The 26,315-nt window shown below is 34.8% G+C and overlaps 3 protein-coding genes, 1 long non-coding RNA gene and 1 pseudogene across 9 annotated transcripts; 2 read left to right on the top strand and 3 right to left on the bottom strand.

The window, feature by feature from the left end:
* Positions 1 to 2,113: 2,113 nt before the first annotated feature.
* Positions 2,114 to 8,419, bottom strand: LOC100811173 (leucine-rich repeat receptor protein kinase HPCA1-like; annotated as a pseudogene).
* A 1,032-nt stretch (positions 8,420 to 9,451) lies between these two features.
* On the bottom strand, positions 9,452 to 11,867 carry LOC102660583 (uncharacterized). 2 transcript variants are annotated; one of them, XR_005892420.1, is made up of 3 exons: positions 11,687 to 11,867; positions 9,904 to 10,019; positions 9,452 to 9,597 (listed from the first exon to the last, which is right to left on the bottom strand). It is a non-coding gene; the product is annotated as an uncharacterized lncRNA (long non-coding RNA). The 2 variants fall into 2 exon arrangements; XR_005892419.1 differs by lacking the exons at positions 9,452 to 9,597; positions 9,904 to 10,019 and adding an exon at positions 11,178 to 11,506.
* A 307-nt stretch (positions 11,868 to 12,174) lies between these two features.
* Positions 12,175 to 14,675, top strand: LOC100804055 (endoglucanase 25). 2 transcript variants are annotated; one of them, XM_026129362.2, is made up of 4 exons: positions 12,175 to 13,414; positions 13,566 to 13,623; positions 13,736 to 13,908; positions 14,000 to 14,675. In XM_026129362.2, exons 1-4 carry the CDS (start codon positions 12,266 to 12,268, stop codon positions 14,399 to 14,401), a joined length of 1,782 nt encoding a protein of 593 aa, XP_025985147.1. In that variant the 5' UTR covers positions 12,175 to 12,265; the 3' UTR covers positions 14,402 to 14,675. The 2 variants fall into 2 exon arrangements, with proteins under 2 accessions (XP_025985147.1, XP_003529689.1); XM_003529641.5 differs by having other exon boundaries at positions 13,488 to 13,623.
* A 1,629-nt stretch (positions 14,676 to 16,304) lies between these two features.
* Positions 16,305 to 19,550, bottom strand: LOC100803521 (TVP38/TMEM64 family membrane protein YdjX). Of its 3 annotated transcripts, none has more exons than XM_041017464.1 (5): positions 19,414 to 19,550; positions 18,079 to 18,348; positions 17,156 to 17,392; positions 16,828 to 17,045; positions 16,305 to 16,626 (listed from the first exon to the last, which is right to left on the bottom strand). In XM_041017464.1, the coding sequence occupies exons 2-5, from the start codon at positions 18,331 to 18,333 to the stop codon at positions 16,374 to 16,376; spliced, it is 963 nt and encodes a 320-aa protein (XP_040873398.1). In that variant the 5' UTR covers positions 18,334 to 18,348; positions 19,414 to 19,550; the 3' UTR covers positions 16,305 to 16,373. The 3 variants fall into 3 exon arrangements, with proteins under 3 accessions (XP_040873398.1, XP_003529688.1, XP_014633778.1); XM_003529640.4 differs by having other exon boundaries at positions 19,316 to 19,449; XM_014778292.3 differs by lacking the exon at positions 19,414 to 19,550 and adding an exon at positions 19,108 to 19,239.
* Positions 19,550 to 25,613, top strand: LOC100810105 (sodium/hydrogen exchanger 6). Of its 2 annotated transcripts, none has more exons than XM_003528670.5 (21): positions 19,550 to 19,761; positions 19,849 to 19,908; positions 20,003 to 20,027; positions 20,107 to 20,192; positions 20,263 to 20,374; positions 20,593 to 20,655; positions 20,807 to 20,826; positions 20,915 to 21,009; positions 21,266 to 21,294; positions 21,416 to 21,447; positions 21,532 to 21,579; positions 21,673 to 21,733; positions 21,814 to 21,911; positions 22,000 to 22,075; positions 22,182 to 22,201; positions 22,384 to 22,481; positions 22,629 to 22,738; positions 23,710 to 23,799; positions 24,428 to 24,522; positions 24,616 to 24,695; positions 25,302 to 25,613. In XM_003528670.5, the coding sequence occupies exons 1-21, from the start codon at positions 19,550 to 19,552 to the stop codon at positions 25,358 to 25,360; spliced, it is 1,569 nt and encodes a 522-aa protein (XP_003528718.2). In that variant the 3' UTR covers positions 25,361 to 25,613. The 2 variants fall into 2 exon arrangements, with proteins under 2 accessions (XP_003528718.2, XP_006584123.1); XM_006584060.4 differs by having other exon boundaries at positions 23,710 to 23,814.
* The last annotated feature ends 702 nt before the right edge of the window (positions 25,614 to 26,315 follow it).

Raw genomic sequence — 26,315 nt, 5'->3', positions numbered from 1 at the left:
CATGTAGGATAAAATCATTTAGGGTGTAAAACTTTTTGATATGTACTACGCTCCTATTTATAAGTAAGAAATAAGTTGTAGTGTAAACCAGAAGTAATAATATACTTTTTATATTAACAAAACTAAAATTGGAGACTATATTTAAAGAAGAACAAACTTTTTATCACTTAGATCAATAAATAATAATTTCTCTTATTTCATTAGATAAAGATATTAAAAATAACAATAAAAATATAATATAAGTAATATATTGTTTATTCTAAAACTATGCATGAATAAAACAAAATTGATTTAATTTCTTAAAAAAGTTTTAAAACAGATGAAGTGCTACAATATTTATATTGCTTAAGTGGACATTTGAAGAAAAAAAATTAAGTATTTTATTCGAATTTATAAAACGTAACATGTTTTTAAAATTTATTTGAAAAGGCTCTTATTATATATATAAAAAAATAGAATTGATGTCAAAAACTGTTTTTTTTTTTGTTGAGTACATGGGAAACTCGAAACAAAGGCAAAGAAGCTAGAACGACATAGACAGATCCTCTAAAAGGACATCCAACTCCAATCTTTCTCCCTAACTCAGTCTAGACTCACCTTGTTGGCATCTCTTTAAAGGATCCATTTAATATTGATGTCTAGATTTTTTAGACCCGTTCAATACCCCAAGTATCTTTAGATTATCTGTAAAAAAAAAAGTATGTTTAGAGTAATAATTTAAGTATTTTACTTTCATTGAACATGGTTAACGTTAAATTGTGCCAGAATCACATAAAGCAATTTCACACCAGCTCAAATTTATATTTACTAAATTTGTATAAAAGACTTTTTGTTCTAAATTAAAAGCTTAAGCCATTAAAATGAAAGCACTTAATAATTAGAAAGTGTGTTAGAAAGGTATCCACGAAAAATTAGTAAAGACACAGAATTGAATGTTTGTGGAACTATACTAGATTACCAATGCCTTTGAATGTTTCAGCTCTAATAAAATAATAATTTTCGGAGGACTCCGTTAGTTTTAGTTGTCGCATGCTCCCAAAGTTGAGTTGCCATTGTGGAAAAGCATTAACGTCGATGGCGAAAGCTGATACTGATAGTCACTTGATTTCTTTTTTCTTTTTTGCGTTAAAGATATTTTTACTTCACCTTCCATGATTAATTCCTTCATAATGCAGAATTTTTCTCTAACTTAATTAGTGATGTCAAATTTATGCTATTCTTACCTCATTTATATATATCAACTTATTTACTAAAGTAACTTAAGAATTAATTTTAATTAAACTTCTTTAAAAATATATTATATAATTAATCACACAATATAGTAGTTTTTCTCACACAACAATGATAAATTTTCGCTATGTGCCTGGTCAAGATACACTTATTTCTGTAGTATATGTAACCAAAATATACAATAAAATTTTAATTTCGTCGTGTTTTTTTTTAACAAAGTAAACAAATTTTTGTTGTCTATCTTGACTGATACGCAAAAAACTATTTTCACTGTGTTGTGAGAGTGTTAAATGTTGAGAATATTTTCGTCAAAAAACACTTTTTTCTGAAAAGATGGAAGGATTGAATAATTCACAGGTGTGAATAGTAATGGGCTGCAAAACGTTGTGTATTTTGATGTGTGGACCTTAAATTTATATTTCATTTGGTCCTTTTTGGATGCAAGATTTGTTCCTTGACTCATGACATCGATGGGAGCTGTAAGATAAAGACCTTCTGCAAAAGTGTACATGTTTGTCTATAACAAACTGAGTCTATAGCTAATTTAATTGTTTAATATTTAATTCATGACTTGTTTTAATTTTAGTTGGCTGATTTAGAGTCACCAAAAGATTCAAGACATTCTAGAGAGTCCAATCACGTGCCTTAAGATCGTGAAGCATCTTCCCTAGACTCTATTAAATAGTTTTCTTTTTGTTTGTTACATTTTATGAGCGCGAGAAGTTTTACTTATAATTCTTATATTAATGAACCAATTACTAATCGATTATTTGTAAGTTTGATGGTATAAATTAATGTAAGAATTGTGTAACTCTATATTTATGAAATAATTTGAGGGTTTTTATTTGAGTATATTGAAAATTTCAGCTTGGAACCAATGTAATTTTTGGCAATGTCACTTTATTATACAAAATAATTAACCAGTAACATTTACACGCATATATATGTATATTGTTGTACGTAATAAAAGTATTAGTAGGTCAGAAATATTAAGACTAGGCCTTCTTAAGGCTCTAATATACAAACCAGTTCGGTTTAAACGCATTCATCCAAGATTTTCCGTTCAATCATATAGGCTTGAAACAAGAGATCCTCATTGCTGTAGGGATGGTGAGAATTGCACACTTACCTCGTCATAGCGAGATGAATTTGATTCAGTTGAGCAGTTCAAACCAGCTAACAGCAACACATTTTCAATTTCTTTCACCACATCATTCATTGTAGGCCTGTCAGGACGTGAATCTTCAACACACTTCATTGCAAGATCCACAAACATCTCCAAACCCTTCAATGTTGACCCTAGACCAATGGTTGGGTCCAGAATCTTCTCAAGACCATATAAATCTTTAGTCTTATCAATTTCTTTCCTAACCACCTTCACAATATACTTCCCTCGTTCAATTGGTCTTTTTGCAGTTATCAACTCCAACATTAACACTCCATAGCTATAAACATCACTCTTCTCCGTCAATTGCTGACTTGTATAATACTCTGGATCTAAGTATCCCTGCATCAAGAACAATAATTTATTACTACTACTTAATGAGTTTTTAAAAACAATGCAAACATGAAATCAACCATGTTCAACATTCATTTAGTAGTCATGATATTTTTTTTCGGGTAGTAGTGTAGCAAATAAGGTATCAAGCACCAACCATCGTCCCTTTTACTTGAGTGGTAACATGATCCTTTCCAAAATCAACCATCTTGGAAAGACCAAAATCAGCAACTTTAGCATTCAAACACTCGTCCAGCAAAATGTTGCTTGATTTGATGTCCCTGTGGATGATAGCAGGATGGGCATGTTGATGAAGATAATCCAAGCCCCTTGCAATATCAAGTGCTATTTTTAGTCGTCTAGTCCAGTCCAACCTAATTACTGAATTCCCTGCATATATATCACATGCATGGGTATAAGAAAGGGTTGAGTCAATCACTATTATTTTCTTGGCTTCATAATTTGAACAAATGCCGTAACAATGATATATCTGTGAAGTAATTGGCACCTTTCATAGAAGAGATCAATAACCTATACATACCCTCTTATTTTATTCATCAAAACATATATATCTCTATGACAAAGACAAACAGACATGAAATATCTTTTACTGCTTCGACTTTGGCCCACCTGGGAAAATTAATAGTTCCCCAAAGGTGGAAGTAGAATAAATGATCTAGTTGAGCTGTCCAAAGAAACTATAAAGTATAAACACTAATCTCTGCTATAATAAGGGTATTAATTAACATATGTACCTAAGATAGCATCCTTTAAAGTTCCATTTGAAACATACTCATACACCAGAATTTGTTCTCCTCGCTCAAAACAGAAACCCAAAAGGCTGACAAGATTCTTATGGTGGACCCTTGATAGAAGCTCAACCTCAGCTTTAAACTGGAGCCCTCCATGAATAGATTCTTTTTTAGCTCGTTTTATGGCTATGAGTTGCCCATTGGGTAGAATTCCTCGATAAACCTGTCAGCATTAATTAAACTCTCAGACATGAGACATTATGTTCGGGTTGAATCTCCATGATTTGCACATATCTTTATGTTAAAATTTAGGCACGAAATTTGACCAATATTATTACATCATGAAGCATAATTAATTTGAGAAGCTTACCAAGCACACTAAATAAATTGATAGTAGTAAAAAATTATTGAAGGGAAGAGTTCCATATAAATTGGTGAAAATGAGTTGAAATTGAATAGTTGATATGGAGACTTGTTTCATACGTAGCTAAACATTAGCAGCTCTTTGAAAATAAAAAGAAACATTAAAGACCTTTCCATAGCCCCCGGATCCAATATCATTATCTTGCGAAAATTTGTTGGTGTATTTCTGAAGCTCTTCAAAAAAGAATCTCCTTGTCCCTTTTAACTGAGGGATGCCACTATTGCTGTCAATCGGGTCCCCGCTTCCTGCATGAGTGGAACTAAACATTAATTAAACAAACTAGTAAAGCAGAAGCTAAGTACGTATATAATTTATCATACCAAACGGGAAATTTTGTTGGATTGCTTTTTCTGCCTTTTTCTTTAGCCATAAAGCACAACCCCCTGTGAGGAGTAGTAACACAAGCAGGGAAGAACCACCGCCAATTGCTGCTCTAATTATGAAGCCAGCATTTGATGATTTACTTGACTCGGTAGGTTCTTCTAAATGATAAGAGACAAAAGCTATGTGATAAAAATGGAGCATTGAAATAATCAACAGCATTAATATATATATATATATACACACACACACCAGGTGGAAAATAAAATAGATACCAGCATACCATAGTGTTCATATTCATCAGGATAAAAATAAAAGGCATCCATAGTGAGGTTGCTTAGTGCAGAACTTATTCTCAGAATCTCTCCTTGGCTGAAATAATCACGGCTTGAAGGGAATATTTGTAAGGTGAATTCAAGAGATGGGTAGTTATCACGAATGCTCAAGGAAACTGAATCCACAGGTAGATTACAAAACTGAAAGGTATGCATAAGACGTTCCTGGAGGGAGGTATCATTTCCCCAGTCGAAGAAAGAGGGTGTTCTGAACCTTAAAGTTCCCGTGTATGGATGTGAGCATTTGCAGTGGGCGCTGAAAACCTCACCGGAACTGCAGGTAGCAGGTTCACAATTCTTTCCTGTTGTCGATGATGGTACACTCAGCTCTGGGATGGAGCAGTAACCCTTTGTCACTCCTGATGATTCCTCGCAAACTGGGTTCTGAACAAGTCTGAAGATAAATAGTAAGCATCAAAGAAAGGGATAAAGTTTTAAACAAAAATGTTAGTTTTCGTACATACTACTTACTTGTTAGCTAGCAATCAATTTGTCCCCTAAAAATTGTTTTATTGTCTAACTCAATTTATAGTGGCTTACATTATCTTGAGACTGGAGGGTGCCATGTCTTGTTGCTTGAAGTCTTCAATTTTATTGTTCTGCAAATCAATGAATTGCAGTTGCTTGCTGTATGTGTCGCCAATGTCCAGGCTACCGTTGATTTTATTGTCTTTTAGTATCCTATGTTCACACGTTAAATTAAATTAAACAAGTTCATATATATTTTGGTCACAAACTCACACTAAGAAAAATCAAAATAGGCGCAGGTAGAGGTAGGTCGTAGGTACTCACACGTTCTTTAACTTGGAAAGGCTAAACAAAGAATCAGGAATCTGCCCTTGAAGTCCTGTGTTTACCATCTTCCTGTCATGAAAAAACAAGAGCTAGCTATAAACTTGACATCATGCATAGAGATCTTGGTGGAATAAATGCATGGAGAAAGACGTACGTACAGTGTTGACAAAGACTTAAGAGTCGAAATCCATGCTGGAAAATCCGATTCATCAAAACTGTTGTTGCTCATATCCCTTCAAAAAGTTGCTCATTCTCAAAAAAAAAAAGTAATACTGATACATACTTTGAGTGACAAGTTAAATCATAATATAAAATTGTCATCATGATGTAAAAACAAATACACAAAATTAACTCTAATATAATAACAGTAACAATACTAATATAAATATAAGCACAAGTTATTAATTACAAGTAGCTGAGTTGGTTCATTCCCTCAAGGTTGGGCAGGGGGCCTGACAGCTTATTGTTGAGCAAGTACCTGGAGAGGAAAAATCCAGAAACCTCTTTAATTACATCGTTGCTACAATTACCAACAATAATATACTTGTTACTACCCAAAACAAGAACATAGCGTTTTGTGACAAGTTATTTTTGTCTCCTAGCTAGCTTACAGCTCATTGACGTGGGTAAGATTGTTGATGTTAAGAGGCACATGTCCTCTTAACAAATTGTCATCAAGGCGCCTGTAGGCAGAACAGAACAGGATATTTGAGCCAAAGAAGACCAAAACAAGAGGAAGTTATTTTTATAAGTTGTAAGAGAATGTGATATATATATATATATATATATATATATATATATATATATAGAGAGAGAGAGAGAGAGAGAGAGAGAGAGAGAGAGAGAGAGACACTTACACCACCTGTAGACTCTGAACAAGTCCAAGAGTAGAAGGAATGTTGCCCTCAAATTGATTGTTTTCAACAAGCCTGCCCCAAAATATATCCACGTAGATAGATGTATTGCATAGTAAGACAAGAATCTATTGATAGTTGCGAATTTAAAAGAAAAACCAACTAGGTTTAGTTTTGGTAGAAAAGTATTGTACTTTTCATTTGTACAAAAAAAAATTCATTGTAATTAGTGACTCTCCTCATTTTTGTATATTATTAAACTTAAATATGTTTTTAATTCCTGTAAAATGAGTTAATTTAGATTTTAGTTTGTATGAAAAAAATCTTTAATCTTTATTCTCAAAAAACTAAAATAATTGTTTTCAATTTTTATTACTATGTGATACTCGTTAACTATTAACGTGTTTAATGAGTTCAAATATGAGGACAGCTCTTACAAATGTATAAGAGTCATTTCCGAGGTAAAAAGTTGTGGAGGAATTGTGCCAGAAAGCTTATTCTTCCCAAAATGACTGTAGATATTAATGGAAATTTATATATGTAAGACGATAGACATATATAGCAAATCATTGCTGGCTATAAGAAAGAACGAGTAAGCAAAATATTATACATACAAGTGTTTGGTACTGAGAAGCATATCAAGACCAGGTGTACTGCCACTTGATATGGGAATGGTTCCTTCAAGCTGATTGTCAGCTATATCTAACCAATTCAGTTTTGGTAGATTACCAATAGAAGCCGGAATTCCTCCACTAAAGCTGTTAGAATTTAAAGATCTGCCATTAAAAGTACAAATTAACTTACTTTCACTGTCACATTCACATAACAGAATATTAATTCATTCTGTTATGATCATATATACTATATTTTGCTGGTAGAGTCAGAAGAAGTCCTTACAAGAAGACCAGCTCCTTAAGGGATCCTATTTCATCTGGAATAGGACCAGTGAAACCACAATCAACAAGAAATCTGAAACATGAACATAAAGGAGAAACAACAGTTAATTTCCATTAGGAATTAATTCGGTTTTGGGGTATAATCTTTAGTACTATAACATTCCACCAATTTCCCCTTACAAGTTTGACAGCTTGGTCAAATTTCCAATTGAATGTGGAAGTGAACCAGTTAAGCCCTTATTGTGAGAGAGGTCTCTACAAATCAGAAACAAGGAAATCAAAAGGGATGAAATCATAAATAATTTATTGCAGAAGCATGCTGAGTGCAATAAATTAAAAACCTACAGCGTCTCCAATTCAGACAGTAACCCGATATCTTCTGAAAGCTCGCCTTTTATATCCAAGCCTGTTAATCTTCTGAAATACTCGCTAGCAAGCAAGTTAATATCAAATTAAATCTACAAATTAACAACTTTGAATGGACATTCAGAAGAGATATATGTGTGTATACTACATGGAAGTAACACGTGAGTTGATGCACTTGATTCCATCCCAACCATCATTACAGGGATCTGGTGATCCCTTCCAATTGAGAGGTTTATTCTGCCAGGTACTTGTAAGAGACACCAGAGCTGTGACTGAATGCAAAATTAATTAAGAGTATACGTATAGAACCATTCAAACTAGGCATGATTAATTACACTGTAGATGTGTGGAAGAGAACTGAATATATGGTGAATAGTCAAGAGCTGTTATATAAAGATTAAGTTGCCTCTATAGCTTGAATATACTCTTCTCTCGGTATATTTTAGCTAGAGAAACAAATTAAACCTCTATATGGATGATAAGATAACTGAATAATGAATAGCTTCTGATTTAGAAAAAGGTACGTAGAGACAGAGATATGCAAATTATGTAATGCATATATAGGGACATAACGTTTGATCTTACAATCATCATTATTTGTTTGTGCTACCGCAACCGAAACCAACATAATATAATTGAGAATAAGCATCAGAGGTAGCATTGCAGCTTTTTCTCCCATTATCATCTGAAGTACGTAGTATAGTAAATATATTATCATTCTCATAACTTACTTAATTTCCCGTATATATATAAATAATGAATCCTTTAATTTCCTTTGATATAAATCCACCTTCCTTCCGAGTCCATTCACCAGTCACCACCGCATACACTATTGTTCGAAAAAGTCAATAAGATACAGTCTGCATATTTAAGGTATGTGTCATGTTAAACCAACCGTATAGTGAAATACTAGAAGGAAAAGGATTTCTCGCATTGAATTTTAACATGCTCAAGTTTATTTGTATTTATTAATTTTCTGCTGCTGATAGATGACCACACAATTTCATCCTTTCACGTAAGACAATCAACGCATTACCCAATTTTAAATCATTTCCTCAATATTTTTTACATCACTTAAACCAATATATATAAGACAATATGAAGAAATATACTACTTTTCATTATAAAAAAATTGATAATTTTAATTTAAAATTCTATACATTTTTATAGTGTACAATGCCACAGTAAAGTTTGAATCTTTTATTTTTTCGATTCAAGGGTGGATGAAGGCCATTACATACGCACGGAACGGAAATGAAACCCCTGCAAAAAACTAAGTTTGAATCTCAAACTTTTACAACGAGAGCCACCCAATAGGTTATTTAAATTCATAAAATATAATAAAGTTAATATGAATTGGTAAACGCTAATAAATGAATTGAGCATATAATTGATCGACGAGTCTCATTCAAATTTAACACCTTATCATCAACCAAAAGCAAAAACCTTATCCAGACTTTTCAACTCATTAACCTTAAGCAAGATTTATGTTTGACATATCCGCTGCATTCAGTCCAGTGATGTACATATATAAACAAAATCCAAAAAGTTTGAAAGCTATCATTTCTTAGTGTGGCTCTCTTTGCGTGGTCTCCTCTTTTGTCACACAGTTCAGTTGCCGTTTATAGTATGCCAGAATATGAAATATATAGCGGGAGGACGACTCCTATCGTTACAATGAGATAAGAGATAAGGCTGTCAAAAAAAATATATATGATCTTGTAAGATTATTATTTTTATTTCTCATTATAATCAAGAGTTACTATCTTACTTTAAGTAATTCGTTTTGGTGCTATTTAAGTAATTTAATAATTATTTTGTTTTAAAAAACTTTGTTCTCTCTTTCCCACTCTCAATCTCACGTAACACTTCACGTACATTCTCATCGAGAAATCAAAATCAAACATGGACCATTAAAAGGGTCCAAAATGCAAGTAAAAAAAACGATCAAAGAATCATGTGACCATTAAGAACCATGCATCAAGGTATAAAAGCAGCAATCTAAAGTAAATAATCACAAGGCTTTTTAGTTATACAAACCAAATCACTATTATCCGCCGTCCATGATATTGTACCCAGCAACCTTATTGCAAGAGTTACTAATGATGCCCAATCAGTCGCTCCTGCTGCAAAATTTCCAACCTAATATCAGGTCACATCTCTGTGATCAATGATCAATCAATTAAAATCAAGTTTTGAATATCTAACTATGGTGTTCAAAGTCATAAAAACCAATTATAATTTATATAATATAATGTATAATATTATCCTCGGCACATTAACAGAACTAGCAAAACTCAAAATTACAAATCAAATAAGTCGAATTTTATTCGGACCAATGAATAGAGATGAGGTTATAATTAAAACAGCTAATAAAAAACCGTATGGCTATCAAAAATTGCCTCCAGTGCTGTAGTGTATAGATCTCTTACCAGTTACCACTCCCAAATTATAGGTTCAACTAATGTACTGCATCTGGCTGGTTCTTCCTAAATGCTGGGACTTCAATATATGTCTCGTGTAATCTTGATAGAGTAGGGAATTCCTTCTGTTTGAACAATAAAAGGAATAGTGGTCTATGAATTTAGACAATAAATATTGTTCTATGACATAAGATTTTGTATATTACAAAATACCAAGTTATTTATAAAAATAAGGGAAAGTTATACGATATGAAAATATTTTCAAACAAATGAGTTTGATTTTGATACCGTGTGGGTTTAAAGATTTTTACACTATCAACTATTTAAAATTCAACTTTACACCGAGTCACCAATAATATATTAAAATTAAGGGTGATTTTGAATTAGTTGACGGTATAAGCAACTTTACAAAATTAAACTTTTAAAATAATTATTATAGAAGTCAACAATTTTTAATTGCATGACAATGTATGATAGGATGAGGATGTAAAAAAAAAAATTGTGGTGTCACTGTATTCTAATTAAATTCTAAAACAATACACACAATAAAAAGGAATAAAATACTGTATAAAAAGTTACGTATGATAACTAAGAACAGGCTTCTACATTACTAGCATAATTTGGAGGACATTAAAGGGTTAGTATTAAACAATTACTCATTAAAAAGATGCCCAACAAAAAGTTGGAGCTAATTGCTAAGGTCCAACGTCGTTTACACAAATATACAATTGGTTAGGAACAGGATGGTAGACCAAACACAAGGATAAAAGCCTAAAAGTGCCTTGCCTTCAAAATTTTATTTATAAGTAGGAAGGCAGTGAAGATCACGTCACACCCTTTATCAAAGAAGCTATAATAACGATACCAAAGCAAATTCAAACATTTTATTATCATCCTTTATTCCCCACCAAAATGGTACGAATTGAACCATGTCAACGTTGAATCTCTTAATTGCTGCATCTAATTGAGGTGCTAAAAACAAATCTGCCTGTAAACAATAATCATTTCTCTGTTAGATTATAAATAGTTATGAAGTGCAACATGAAATTGAAAAGTAAACTCTGACAAAGATACAGAGCAAGTGTTAGTTGCTATGGCTAACCCAAGTCATTTTTAGGAATTTGTGTTTACTTTGTAGTTGAAGTGCATTTAAATTGTACTCCAGAGCATAAGTACAACTGTTATATTTCAATCTAATGCGTGGTAAAGCGACTTTCACCCTAGGAATTCTTTTTTGAGTAGGGTCTGAGGTTGGAGAAAATGGTGAACATGATCTCAAGAGCTCGCAAGGTGAGTTTTAAAATTAGTTCAATGTAACTTTTTGAAACACCAATTCAACCTAAAACATGACCATTAAGAGCCATCCATCAAGCTAGATTGACTGGGATTCCGGGAAGAATATCAAATGGAAAATAAACATAAGGCTTTACAGAAATACACCCCAAACCAATATTTATTCAATTGTACATTATGTGTGCAATAAACAATGCATGTGGCAACCTTATTGCTATATTGAGTATTATCTTTTTATACTTTAACAACAAATTCATCCGGATGCTGAGTCAGTAGAGCTCCTGCTGCAATTTCTCCAACTTAATATCAGCTGACATTTCTGGGATGGAATCAATAATAGAGTTGAAAATTAAGAACTGTGCCCCAGATTTAAAAAAAAAAAGCCACTTAAAATTGGTATATTATAAAATAAACACATTTGAAAAGTTTTTTTTTTAAAAAGGAGGCAAATAATAGATGGAGCTTAATTATATTCCAAAGTGCTTTAGAGATAGCTTACCTGTTCCAAATTACTGGTTCAACAAGTGTACTGCATCAGGCTGGTTCTCTGGCAGAGCCTCCTGGAATGCAGGGATCTCATTATATGTCTCATGCAATCTTGCTAGAATAGGGAACTCACTCTGCTTGGACAACAATGAGGAAAGTAAGTTGTCATACGATGAATTAGGGCAATGCAATTTAACATACGACCAATGATTTATTATTTTATCCTTAAATATTTATTATTATATTTTTTTAATCTTTTCTAAAATAAAAATTTATTATTTTTATCTTTTATGTAATTTTAATTTTTCAACTATTTTAACTGTTACGAATAAATTTTAACTTTGAACTAATATTACTGCTTAGTGTATATATTGTTTCAAATTATGTCCTATTTAAGTAAATGCAAATATTATTTAAGTTGAATTTTTATATATAAAAAAAAAAAAACTTTTTACGATAAAGGAAAAAAAGTGAAAGATAGAAAGGGAAATGTATAATTGGGCGTTGGATGAGGGAGAGGGGTGGGTGTAGGCAAATGGCAAGATGAGTTTGTTAAAAAGCAGGATTGGAAGAATCCTTTGAGTGTGGGAAAATGAGTATGTACGGTAGGGATCCGTGGGGAGGCCCGCTGGAGATTCACGCCACCGACTCCGCCACGGACGACGAGCGCAGCCGGAATCTCCAGGAGCTGGACCGAGGCGCTTTAGACGAGACCCAACAGAGCTGGCTCTTGGGCGCCGGAGAACAGAAAAAGAACAAGAAAACCTACGTAGACCTTGGCTGCATCATCGTCAGCCGCAAGCTCTTCATCTGGACCCTCGGCACCCTCGCCGTCTTCGCCTTCCTCTCCGCCTTCATCACTCTCATCGTCAAAACCGTCCCCCGCCACCACCACAAGCCCCCCCCTCCCGACAACTACACCATCGCCCTCCACAAGGCCCTCCTCTTCTTCAACGCCCAGAAATCCGGAAAGCTCCCTCGCCACAACAATGTTTCCTGGAGAGGCAACTCCTGTCTGCATGACGGCAAGGATGACGGCGTGCCTCCCGTCATTAAGGATCTGGTGGGCGGTTACTACGACGCCGGCGACGCCATAAAATTCAACTTCCCCATGTCCTTCTCCTTGACCATGCTGAGCTGGAGCGTGATCGAGTACAGCGGCAAGTACCAGGCTGCGGGTGAATTGGGTCACGTTAAGGACATCATAAAATGGGGGACCGATTACCTTCTCAAGAACTTCAACAGCACCGCCGACACCATCACCCAGCTGGGCATGCAGGTTGGATCCGGGGACACCTCCCAAGGGAGCGCCACTCCCAACGACCACTACTGCTGGATGCGTCCCGAGGACATCGACTACGACCGCCCCACCCAGACCTGCACCACATGCTCCGATTTGGCCGCCGAGATGGCGGCGGCGTTGGCGGCGGCCTCCATTGTTTTCAAGGACAACAGGGCGTATTCGCAGAAGCTGGTTCACGGGGCGACTACGCTTTTTAAGTTCTCTAGGGATCAGAGAGGGAGGTACAGTCCAAATGGGAAGGAGGCTTCTGTATTCTACAATTCCACCAGCTATTGGGATGAGTTCGTTTGGGGAGGGGCATGGATGTACTTTGCCACTGGGAATTCCTCTTACCTCAAGCTCGCTACCACTCCTCGCCTCGCCAAACACGCTGGCGCCTTCTGGGGAGGCCCTGACTACGGTGTCCTCAGCTGGGATAACAAGCTTACTGGTGCTCAGGTACGCACCTTCAATTCTCAATTCAATTTTTAAACTTCAAGTCATTTCATGTCTTGTCTTGTCTTCTATTTAGGTTCTTCTCAGTCGTTTGAGGTTGTTCCTGAGTCCTGGTTTTCCCTATGAAGATATTCTAACCACATTTCACAATCAGACAGGCATAGTCATGTGCTCCTACCTCCCAATGTTCACCAGCTTTAATAGAACAAGGGGTAAACAATTTTTATTTTTATTTTTAAAAAAAATCCCTTTTTCTTCTGCACATCACATTTTCCGATTCTTGTTAGTTAGTTCTAATAGGAATAACGTTGTATTCTGCACCAGGTGGCTTGATTCAATTAAACCATGGTAGGCCTCAGCCTCTCCAATATGTTGTCAATGCCGCCTTTTTGGCTGCCCTTTACAGTGATTATCTCGATGCTGCTGATACACCTGGATGGTATTGTGGACCCAATTTCTTCTCAACTGATGTTCTTCGAGACTTTGCAAAGACCCAGGTGGGTGCTAGTTTTCTGCTCCATAATAATAATGATGATGTAATACAAGTGTCTGGGCTAATAATCTTTCTCTGTCTTGGTGATTTTGTAGATTGATTACATCCTTGGGAAGAACCCTCGGAAAATGAGCTATGTTGTAGGTTTTGGTAATCATTATCCAAAACATGTTCACCATAGAGGTGCGTCTATACCAAAGAACAAGGTTAAGTACAACTGTAAAGGAGGATGGAAATGGAGGGACTCATCCAAGCCAAACCCACATACAATTGTTGGTGCTATGGTTGCTGGTCCTGACAAGCACGATCATTTCCATGATGTCCGAACCAACTACAACTACACTGAGCCAACTCTAGCAGGAAATGCAGGTTTAGTGGCTGCACTTGTGGCATTGTCCGGTGATAAAACCACAGGAATTGACAAAAACACCCTCTTCTCTGCTGTTCCCCCAATGTTTCCCACACCACCACCACCTCCAGCACCATGGAAACCATGATTTTGAAGATGGAGGTAGATCGAAGAAGTCAAGGGCGGCCGCACATGGAAAAATGGAAGTAGTGGAACTAGGCCTAGTGAAATCTAGGAACAATCTTCGATTTAAGATTAGCATTAAAATTACATAATACTTGAGACTGTCTTTTGTTTACTTATTTTTTTGTGATATACATAGTATGTATGTATGTATCAAATCTTGAATTCTTTAAACGTGCAAAACTAACAGCATGTAATGTAGGTGACACGTTTAGATCTAATGTCTTACAATTACCTTACTCAGTTTTCTTTTTGCTTTGCAAGTTTGGGGACTTCTTTTTTATTTTAAAATTTGCAAAAGGGTCATGAAGTTGTTCTAAATGTTGTGCTTTCTTAAAATGTTTTTTTTCTTCTGGATTTTCTGGTTAGTCGTGAAAACAATCAAATGCGTACGTGAGAACATGGGTTTTATGCAGAAGACGTAGGTATAAACAATTGTTTCGTTTCCAACGAAACAGGTGAGTGTGTATGATAGATTGCTTATGAGTTGAGAGCAACTCTTCTTGACCTGCGCATACACCTGCCTATTCAAATCAAACAACCGTAATCACTTGCCACTAATCCATCATATCGAAATGGAGGCGTCATAAGTTGCATACAATTGCTGAATGCTGTGCTGATTTCCAAGTTTCAACTTCAAAAGTCGCTAATATCATTCACTAGAAAGACTCAATAAAATGTTTTTTTTTTTAATTTAATATTTCCTTTTGAAATAATGTACACCTGAAATATTTTTCTTGATAAATTTTGCCATGACGGACCACGGAGAGGTGTCGAGTATCATTGAATCAGAGCCAAGTACGAAGCTGCTAAGACATCATTAAATGGGGTAGTACATCTTTCCTTTTCATTCGGAAGTTGTGGAAGGAAATCATTATCTGAAACATGTTCACCAATACCATGTCCATACAGGTACATCTATTATACCGAAGAACAACGGTAAAGGAGGGACATGTCGAAGCTAAACCGAAACACAATTGATGAATATGGCATTACCACGAACAAGAACACTTGATGAACCAGAAAAAAAAAATGATGGAAGGGGGCATTAACATCTACATCTGACTGAGCTTCTCTGTTGTCCAAGATCCTACTGGCAGTGCCAGAGCAGGAGTGTCATGTCAATACCAGGGTTACAAACGGGGATTGAGACTGTCATGTAATGTCAGTGTCAGTCTAGTAAGCACCGAAACTGAACATCACAGCGCTAAATCAAGAGCAGTCACAAATTTACAACTGCATAATACGGGTCAAGATCTCTCCCTTTCTTCCATTACTAAAGTTTTGGATAAATATATGAAATGAACATCTTACACATTAAATGAAGAGTATCATTTATTTTTCCAAACCCATAGACTTATTGCATAATACTTGGTGCCATTTTGAGAACCTGTCAAAGACTTATTGCACAATACTACAATTCAATAAGGCCTTCAACCCTTTATACACATCATACAGGCCCTTTCATATTTTTTAGAATTAATTAAATATGATTCACAATAATTTGCATTAAGTAGTTAATTCTCATTGAACTAATCATTTACTATTGATTACTTATATATATATATATATATATATATATATACACACACACACACATATAATTGCACTAAATCTTCTAAATGCACTCTAGAAGTGTTAAATCCAATTAGCAAAGTTGAACAGGGATTTTTCTTTAGTAATGTTTTTTAATTCATTATTTTATCCTTTAACCTCCCAAAATATTACTGTTTTATTACAATCCAAATGACTGCAATGATTTATGGGCGGACATAATAGAAAAGTCTGATGGAGAAAATAAGTGTAACTGTTTTTGGCCTTTGGTTTTTCTATCACACTCTCACATCCTAGTTACAGGGATCGTCATATGAAAACCAAAAGGAAAAAATATTATTAATGTAATCCTAAAGCAAGTTGTAATACACGAGTATATACTGTCACGAAATTTTTGGCAAACTAAGCTGTTTAGGCCTTTCAAGGGGAAGCTTCTCCATCTCTACAGAAACAGAGGTAACTTCATCATTCAACTCTGCCATTTTGAGTTCATTTAGAGTCCTTTTTGCGTAGACAGTGAAGGCAATAGTGGTAACTATTGCAATAATGAAAGAAATAATGTTGTATACGATTTCCACAGTAGTCAAGTGGTGCTTCCCATACTGTGCGTCTGCCAATGTCTTTATTAACCGACCACTGAGAAGAAAAGATGTTAGTTTATTTAAAAGAATTAAAAAGAAAACAAGTTCCAAGCTGAGTCACATCTATATCCATCAAAAGTCATATTTGGTTCTCAACTTCTCAATTCTCATTTTCATACATGTGGTGCTAAAAAAAACTCGGGTAGGGTAGGGTACTCGTTAAGCCATGAAGGACCATAAATAGAAAGAAACAAACCTGTAGATATAGATGAAAGCTTCTGGTACCATTCCAGCTACTGATCCACATAAGTAGGGCCAAAACCTCATATTTGTGACTACCACGGCATAATTGAATATAGTATAGGGAAAAGGAGAAACCCTAAACAGTGCAACCACTTGAAATTGACGAGACCAGTTCCCTTCCCCAGCAAGCCTAATCAGTGCAGCATTCTGGGGCCATCTCTTTAACCATTGCTGGAGAATAAAGAAACAACAACCAAAAACAAAAGGCAAAACCTACTCAGGAAAAATACAACGCAAAATTTGAGAAGAGTGTTGATCATATAAGAAATAAAATGACTTGCATGAATTCGGTCACGGAACAGTAGCCCAATTAAGTATGGCAGCACCATCCCAATGGTTGTTCCAACCATTATTATAACGAAGCCAAGGCCATAACCAAAAATCATCCCAGCCAGCCACATGGAGGGGCCAGAAGGGATTAAGAACACCGGGAATAAAGCCAGAGAGGCAACTAGTACTAAAGCAAGAACTGGACGGCCAAAGGCAGTAGCTTCCCATTCCATGATTGGGTAAAGAACCTGCAGTACCAAAATTACAAAGATAAAAGTTCCAAAATATGAATTAAATCAAATGTTCCAAGCATCATATGTAATGCATGTCATTCCACAAGATCTAGAATATAAACTTAAGCTTGTTTATAGAAGTAGCAAAAATATCATCCATGCTATATTTCTGCATTGAATTTCATCCATGCTTTCCCCTTCAAGTTTATTACTATAAAGCATGGATGAAATTCAATGCAGAAATATAGCATGGATGATATTTTTGCTACTTCTATAAACAAGTCAAATGTCAATGGTGTATATAGTTTTAAAACCCCTGTATTTGTCATTGTCTAAATGAAGTCACAGCAAAGTGGATAGTATAGAATGGATCACACATTATTTAAGTCAACTCATGTAAATATTTTCTTAGACATTTGAAATAGCCATAGTAAACTATATGCTGGTGCAGAATAATTTACATAAAGTGAGGGGAGAGCATGGAACTAGCAGCAATAACTGAGGACTTAATATCCGATGCCAAGTAAAATACCAAATTTCAACATTTTAAAAATATTAGAAAACTGATGGTGACACAGGAGTGCAACAAGTTTGTCAAAATCAACAAATGCATGTCCGCCAAATAACAACAATACCAGTTCATTTACTGAACAGAAAATGCAACAGTAGTACCAGAATAGTTGTAAAGTAAGAGGAAATACCTTTTCAAAAAAAAGTGACACTCCCCATTTCACAAGAATAAAAGCAAGGAACACAAAGATAACACACCATAAAAAGGATTTCATCCACCACCAGAAAGACTTGATTCTTGATTCTGCTCGAGGCAGCAAGGTTTCAGCTTCAACCGCCCTTGGTTCATCGGATATGACCAGTCTAATATATTCACTACTCCCCCTCACAACAGAGCCTGAGCTTGCATGTTTTTCCAACACCTCTGATGAATCTTGTGTCATCATGGAGATGCCAGAAGGCTATAATAGCAGCAGAACAAAAACAGAACTTAAGCATCAAGCCGAGACTGTATGATTAAAAATTCAAAGAGCATATCTGAATTTAGATTACATAATTAAATTCTGCAAAAACAGTCAGCAAATAATAATTTGTCAAAAAGAGTGACACCAGGAATTCTATAGTCTCATTTGCAGGCAAGTAACATTCCCATTATATGACAATAGAGCCGACATAATAAACTAAGCCAAAAAGAAATACAAGGAGACCATAGAAGATGTTGACCATGTCTTCTAATTATATGCAGGTGCAGAATTAAGGATAACTGTTACTAAAGAATTATTGAAAGATTTCAGAATTTCAGTAGGGTGTTCTCTGTTTGAGGATAATAAGAGGGAAACGGAAAGAAAATGGAGTAATTGGGCTACATACAGGAGTTATTATATGTACAAGATAACACTAATCTTCTGGGTCGAATAAATTTTCTTCGAGCATAATAAAAGTTTATGGTTGATGAGCAAAAAGTAAACGCAGAAAGCAATGTTGCTAGGTTTATCTTGTATTTCAATCTAAGATATCAGGTACCACCATGTCTACGATGAAACACCCTCAATATTTGATACTTTAAGAATTTACACTTCCTTGCTAAGTGATTCCAAAAACCCGATGTTTGAAAGATATAAATTTTCCAAATCTACATAATTTCCTAAGCAAAATTAAAAAGAATTTCTGCTGAGGAAGTATCTCACGCGAAGACCGTGACGGCAAAATATAAACACAACCTAAAAAGAATCTCAAGTTTGCAGCACCAAGATGGAACCTAGCTTCTTGTTATACAGTAGGCTTGTGTTGAAAAGAAAAAGGGGGAAATAGGTAGGGGAAAGATATAGAGAAGAGTTCAAATTGGGGAATTGAGGAAAGAATATGAAATTGAAAAGAAACAAAAGATATATAAGTATTTTTGAAAACAAGTGAGACAAAGAGAAGAACCTTGGGGGAAGGAGTTGAGCTATGGTAATTAAGGAATGCAACAAAACACAAGTGAGTGAAGAGAAAAAAGGGTTGGGTGAGGAAAACGTCCCACACACTTATAAGATAAAGTCAAAAGTGCACTTTGTGTTGATAAAGAGGTGGCGAAGTAGCTTTGTTCCACGTGGCGAGCGTAAGAGTAATGGGTTGAATAATTGATAGCAGGCAATGCAGAGGTGAGAAGGAAAGGGATCGATGATGGAGGAGGATGGGACCAGCAAAGAGCAGCAGCAGGCGGCGGGAGTGGGAATTCTTCTTCAGATAATGATGTTAGTTTTGTCATTCGTCTTAGGTCACGTCCTTCGTCGCAAGAAGATTTACGTTCTTCCCGAAGCCAGCGCTTCTCTTCTCATTGGCTTACTCGTTGGTACTCTCGCTAACATTTCTCACACTCAAACCAGCATCAGGTACTTTCCTTCCTTATTATCTCCTCCTTCTCTTTCTATTTCCAATTCATTTACGTAACCTCACTCTCTCTCCTACATTACATGCAGGGCGTGGTTCAATTTTCACGAGGAGTTCTTCTTCCTCTTCCTTTTGCCTCCTATCATATTATATCCTCTTTCATTTCATTCTTCTTCTTCTTCTTCTTTACTTTTCATCCCTCTTAATTCATTAATTCCTTGACCTTATTTTTTCTCGCTTTACTCAGTCTGGCTTCAGTCTCTCTCCCGTAAGTTTCTTTTTCTCTATCATTTCATTTCAACCCTGCTAGCCCTGCTTTTTCACTTGCCTCTTTTTGGTCTTTCCAGAAGCCTTTCTTCGCTAATTTCGGAGCCATTGTTACATTTGCTATATTCGGCACCTTTCTGGCTTCCATTGTCACCGGTGTCTTGGTGTAAGTTTTTCTCATCATCCCTTTGCCCTTTCCATATCATTTATTACATGAGTTTCTCTGCCGCCTGCAGTTATCTTGGTGGGTTGATGTACCTCATGTACAGACTGCCTTTTGTCGAGTGCCTAATGTTTGGTGCACTTATATCCGCCACGGACCCTGTTACTGTTTTGTCCATTTTTCAGGTTATGTCATTTACGTACTGCTTTAATTCTTCTTTTTCTATTTTACCATTACTGCATGCTGCATATACGTATTCCAAGGTTTATGCTTTCCTACTTTCTATCCAACTAGCTTGTCTTTCTAATTGATTGTTGTTTTCAGTATTGTTATATCATATACAATACACCTTACATCCAATTCAATTTGTTCCTCAAGTGTACTTTTGCCTGCCTTATTGCAGGAGCTTGGCACAGATGTCAATCTATATGCCTTGGTTTTTGGAGAATCTGTTTTGAATGATGCAGTAAGTTTCTATTGCTACAAAAATAATAATAATAATCCCGGTGAGGTGCATCATTTGTGTTATAAATATTGATGGTTCTGCGTGCTGATCATTTCCCTCTTTCCTGTTTGGCCTTTCTCTCCCTCTAACCTCCTCTGTGTACTACTGGCAGATGGCTATTTCTCTGTACAGGTATATGAAAATAACTATGTTTATAAAAATTAACCCAAGTATCTTTGAAGTATTAAACTACATTTTAACTCAAATACTTGCTTTGCAGGACAATGTCAGTAGTTAAAAGTCATCCATCTGGACAAAATTTCTTCATGGTGATTGTTAGATTTTTGGAGACTTTTGTTGGCTCAATGTCTTCTGGTTGGTTTTACAAATCTTACCTAATGTTCTGTTTATACAGTGTTTTGTTAGCTGAATTACCAGTATTATTGGCTTTAAAGATAGGTTAAATTATAGTTGAATTACCTAATGCCTTTTATGCTTGCTTTATGTTGCTTTTACCCAGTAAATTAATATAACAACTCTTCTAGCAGAAGAGACTAGAAGAGAGAAATTAATTATAAATTGTTATATTTTCAATGTTCCTAATTTACCATTGTTTTTGGCGGATCTGCAGGTGTTGGAGTTGGATTTATATCTGCTTTAATATCCTTTTAAATTAATGGTTGTCCTATATACTATATATATACATATATATAAGCATAATAACTCTTTATTCTTTAGAGATTTAAAAGACAAAATATAGTGAAACCTTAACTATCAGAACCTATTTAAGTATGCAGGGTTGGATATTGACAAGTAAGTATTTATATTTTATTTCTTGGTTCAATATATTGGCAAGTCATATCTGGAAATTACTGACCGGAAAAATTTTCATTTTAGTCTTCAGAACTTGGAGAGCTGTCTTTTTGTTCTTTTCCCATACTTCTCGTAAGAAAACTCCTTGGACCATTTATTCACTACTTTATTTTAGAATTTCTATATAAGTTTCTTTAAGTTGGTGCAAATTATTTTATTTCTCAGGTACATGCTTGCAGAAGGTCTTGGACTGTCTGGTATTGTGTCAATATTGTTCACAGGAATGGTAATTGCATATTATAATTTTTATGTGTCATTTCATGTGTGTTAAAGCATTGTTATGAGTATTTTTGTGATATGTTTTAGGTCATGAAGCATTACACATATTCAAATTTGTCACGTAGTTCTCAAAGATTTGTCTCTGCTTTTTTTGAGTTGATATCATCATTAGCAGAGACATTTGTGTAAGGAGGATTCAATGGCAGTATTTCCCTTCTGGTTCAACATTACCTCTAATGATGCATGAGAATCATTTTATCTTATGATCTACAGATTTATCTACATGGGCTTTGATATTGCTATGGAGAAACATAGCTGGTCACATGTTGGATTTATATTCTTCTCCATTGTATCCTTTCCTTGATCCTATAATTTGAATTTTTGTGATTTGTATTAGCCTAGCATTTCATGTTCATATTTATCCTTTTCCTCAACTTGCTTGGCAACCACTTCAGATATTCATTGGAATTGCAAGGTATTTATGCTGTAATTTCTATTGTCATGAGTATTTGATCATAGTGACATATGATCTCGTCAGGCTTTTAGCTAGTTTGGTAAAATATAAAGATATCCGTGCACTTTGGCACTTCTAATCATGATTAGGTTTCATGTTTATCCACAAAATTGTAAACTATATTGTCTGATCACTTCATGCAGGGCAGCCAATGTGTTCTCTTGTGCTTATCTAGTCAACTTGATCAGACCTGCCTATCGACAAATACCGCCAAAACACCAGAAAGCACTTTGGTATAGTGGTAAGATTTGAGGAAGTCGCAAATCATTAACTATAATCTGGAAAACTTTTCTGATTCTGTCAATAAAACAAACTACTTCTTGATTTTGGTGTGTTCTTTAATGCTTTGCCTGTCCTGTTGAATTTTTTACTATATGAACATGTACAGGACTTCGAGGGGCAATGGCCTTTGCCCTTGCTCTGCAATCAATTCATGATCTGCCAGAAGGACATGGACAGACCATCTTAACTGCAACTACAGCAATAGTTGTTTTGACGGTAGGCATGCTCATGGTTGTCATCATCTAATTTAAGCTAATCATTACATGAAAAATAAATAAATATGGAGGCAGTGTAAGGGGCTTGGCTATGTCACTCTGTAAAATTTGAATGTTATTTTCAAACTTATTATGTGTTTGTGTGTCTACGATTCCTATTTAGAAGGAAACTTAAGTGTTGTTCTTATGTTTGCTATTGAATTCTACAATTAAGAAGGGGCTATTTGGAGAAGAAGAAAAAAAAACTATGCGAAGCATGTTATCACATAATTTTTTCCATTTTAAAATTGTCATTGTGTACATCTTTTCCTTCTGTCCTTAGAAATCATAGATGAGATATTTTGTTCATTGCCATACCAGAGACAATAATTTGTTATTCTAAATAAAATCATTTGGTACAAGATTCTGTCCTGCTTTTTTGGCTTTCTATTGTTGTTCAAAGAGGAGTGCTAAGAGTGCACTCTCTAACACACTCTATTATTGGTTAAAATTTATTAAAACCCATAAAATAATGAGTTAGACTCACAATTTTTTGTGATTTCTAATAAATATTGGTTAATAAAAGTGCATTCAAAAGAGAGTTTTGCTTGCATTTCTCTTGTTCATGTGTGGTTTTGTCTAGGGTTGATAAAACATGTGCAAGATCTGAATCCAAATTTAAACAAACTATAAGTGAGCTTACTGTTATGTAAAGATAAGTATGCCATTCGAAAAACTCAGAGTGGGAGAGACAGAAATTTGGATATTTCAGATGGAGAATACTATGCCTGATAAGCTGTCAAAAAATGTAGAAGTGCCATTGTTAATTGGACAACTTGATAGCAAACTTCTAAAAAAACTATACCTAAGATTTGTCCACATTTATTTTTCTTCTTGAAGTTACTAGGAGCAACCAATTATTTTCCCCACCTTTTCCACATTCACTATACCTGGCTAGTTACTCAACAATAAATATTATTTACTTTATTTCAGGTATTACTGATTGGCGGTTCAACGGGCACCATGCTGGAAGCTTTAGAAGTTGTAGGTAGTGACAGTCCTGTCGAGAGTCCTTTGGCTTCGGTTAGTACCAGAACGGTAATTTTTTTTCGATGAGTCAATTGCAGAGCTTTTTCCTTGTGAAATATTGCAGGTAGCTCATAGCTGACTTCCGTTTGACTGAGATGTGGTTGGGACTACCTTATTTTGAAATACTTTACACATGTTTGGGATGAATTTTTTACGGGAAAACAATTTTTTTTTTATCAAAAGCTCCCGCAGAAAGTTAATAAAAATAAATTATTTAAATCATTTGTCTGTGTGTGTGTGAGAGAGAGAGAGAGATTAACTAGGCTATATTTGTTGCTGAAAGAAGCAGAAGCATGCAAATTTGACTTGGGAAAAGAAATCAAATAGTCTAAAGCTAAGTACCGGCTACCATGACCTAGGACGGAACAGAAGTTCCACATACCTGACCAAGCATTAAGTGTTATATAGGACATATGTAATGCCCTTAATTCAATTTTAAATTCGAAGAAACTACATTATTTGTAAACTTTGTTGTGGAATTGTATGTTAACTTCTAAATTAAACATCTGAATTGGGACTGTGCATTTTATCCTGGCAAAGGATATGACCATTATAATGAATCTACTCTACATGTTTCTTTCTATTCTCTCTTTCAACTAATACGTTTGGTTTCATCCACAAGAATTTTGAGGGAAACAATGTGTATATTTCTCCTGATGATGAAGAACCGTCATCAGGGAACAAAATCAAGATGAAGCTACAAGAATTCCAAAGGAGGTATCGTCTGTGCTCTGAAACTGAAGATATTCTAAATCTATTGTTACTTAATGATATTTCTACTTCTAACTTTTCTTTGCTTTTCTATTGTAGTGCTGCATCTTTTACAGCAATAGATAAAAACTACCTCACCCCATTCTTCACTAGTCAAAATGGAGATGAAGAAGATGAAGGTAAATTTAATTTGGCATGAATTTCTGATCAATATTATCTGTCAAATTCTGACAGAAGATTTAGAATTGGTATTGGCATATAGATTATATCTGACATGATTTGCTTTCTAAAATGAGACACATCTTTAATCATATTTATTTATAGTCCACTCCACTGTTTTATCATGTGTCCCTCTTGTTCAACAAGCTAAGTCGTTGTCTTACATTCTAACATATGAACTACGTGATTTTCGAATCAGAGATTTCTCGGATGTATTTCTTCCATTGTTTACAGCATCTTCGGTTATTATCTTGTTTTTCATGACCATCATTTGAAAACTAATATTTTTCAACCTCTAAAATCTTATCTCGAGGCTGTTGAACTTACATTGTAGTATTTGATCCATAAATTATCTAATCACGTATGCTTCTTAGTAAGTCATAATTTCCTCCTTTATATGATTGCAAATTTTGCATGTAATATTTATCAGTTGCGTTTCTAACATTATTTTTCATCTATGATGTTGATGTACTATACTTGCTTAAACTTTATGAATGAATTTTAGGCTTAGCGTGAATGAATTGTGTTGACGTCGTATTTCCTCAACTTGTTCTTGGTCTTAACAGCTGTGCCTTTGACTTTGAAGAACGTGGGATTGGATGACCACGACCACTATTCGTCATGATATTTTTGAAACAACATGCTCAATAATACTACTTGAAGGTTCCTTTTTGTACACACCTTGAATCATGCAATATATAGACAACTTAGAGGAATTTCCATAATACAAGGATTCAGAATCTTACGTCAAGTAGGCAGAGTTAGGTTGGAAGACAGACATCTTGTCTGCGGCTTTAGTATTTTATGCCATGCAAGTTGATAACCATGCGTGTTTACTGACTCTAATTATCGGTAGTCCAAGAACCATTTACCACATACATATTACCGAACACATGATCTTCATACAAAAGAATATGCGTGTACAACGATCGAGGATCATAAAGAGAAATGCTAAAATGTTTCAACTTTGCAATAAATTCATCCGACTTTGAAAAAGTTTTCAACAATAAAATCACGATAGAATTGTACCCAAAAAAGTTCATGCTACCTTTCATACACTATTTATTTATGGTATTTGTACACGAACTTTGTTATAAAAAAATGTAACAAGTGACCCGAAGATTTTGGACTGAGCAAGAACTGATGGATGAATTTCATCTATTTATTTTAAGTTTATGAAAGCTTTGTCTGATTAACATAAAAATTGGATTTAGAAGTTCTAATCAAAGTTGGCTAAAAAAGTTATTCGGTGCTGTGCTTAAATATTATTGTTCATGCATCTTGGGGGTGCGACTTACAGAGGGTTTGGAGAGAAATAGGCTGCATTGAAATAGGGAAGAGAGAAATATGGTGATTAAAAATATATGAGAAATAGAATGAATTTATATGTACTTGGTTTGAGAGAAAGAGTGGGTGGATGCATGTATGCTTTTTTTTTTGTAGGTGGGAATTTTTCCAAAAATCTTAGTCACGTATTTTTTTGTTATTATTAAGATAAGGCTTTATTGTTATTATTAGTATAAAAAAATTACATTATCAATTAATCATAAATTACAGTAATTAATATTTTTAAAATAATA

This window comes from Glycine max, chromosome 7 (genome assembly GCF_000004515.6).
Source record: "Glycine max cultivar Williams 82 chromosome 7, Glycine_max_v4.0, whole genome shotgun sequence".
NCBI lineage: Eukaryota > Viridiplantae > Streptophyta > Magnoliopsida > Fabales > Fabaceae > Glycine > Glycine max.
The sequence above is the reverse complement of the archived record's forward strand: the minus strand, read 5'-3'. Positions and strand labels throughout refer to the sequence as shown.

Bases quoted from the DNA above. Each gene is read 5' to 3' on its own strand.
- LOC100810105 (XM_006584060.4), top strand. From the start codon at position 19,550: ATGATGGAGGAGGATGGGACCAGCAAAGAGCAGCAGCAGGCGGCGGGA. The intron at 21,734-21,813 runs GTAATTGCATAT...GATATGTTTTAG, and splicing joins CAATATTGTTCACAGGAATG to GTCATGAAGCATTACACATA. The intron at 24,523-24,615 runs GTATCGTCTGTG...TTTCTATTGTAG, and splicing joins CTACAAGAATTCCAAAGGAG to TGCTGCATCTTTTACAGCAA.
- LOC100804055 (XM_003529641.5), top strand. From the start codon at position 12,266: ATGAGTATGTACGGTAGGGATCCGTGGGGAGGCCCGCTGGAGATTCAC. The intron at 13,415-13,487 runs GTACGCACCTTC...TCTTCTATTTAG, and splicing joins ACAAGCTTACTGGTGCTCAG to GTTCTTCTCAGTCGTTTGAG. The intron at 13,624-13,735 runs GTAAACAATTTT...ATTCTGCACCAG, and splicing joins CAGCTTTAATAGAACAAGGG to GTGGCTTGATTCAATTAAAC.
- LOC100803521 (XM_041017464.1), bottom strand. From the start codon at position 18,333: ATGATGACACAAGATTCATCAGAGGTGTTGGAAAAACATGCAAGCTCA. The intron at 17,046-17,155 runs GCAAGTCATTTT...TTTATTCTCCAG, and splicing joins TGTTCCGTGACCGAATTCAT to CAATGGTTAAAGAGATGGCC. The intron at 16,627-16,827 runs GTTTGTTTCTTT...TTTTCTTCTCAG, and splicing joins GCTTTCATCTATATCTACAG to TGGTCGGTTAATAAAGACAT.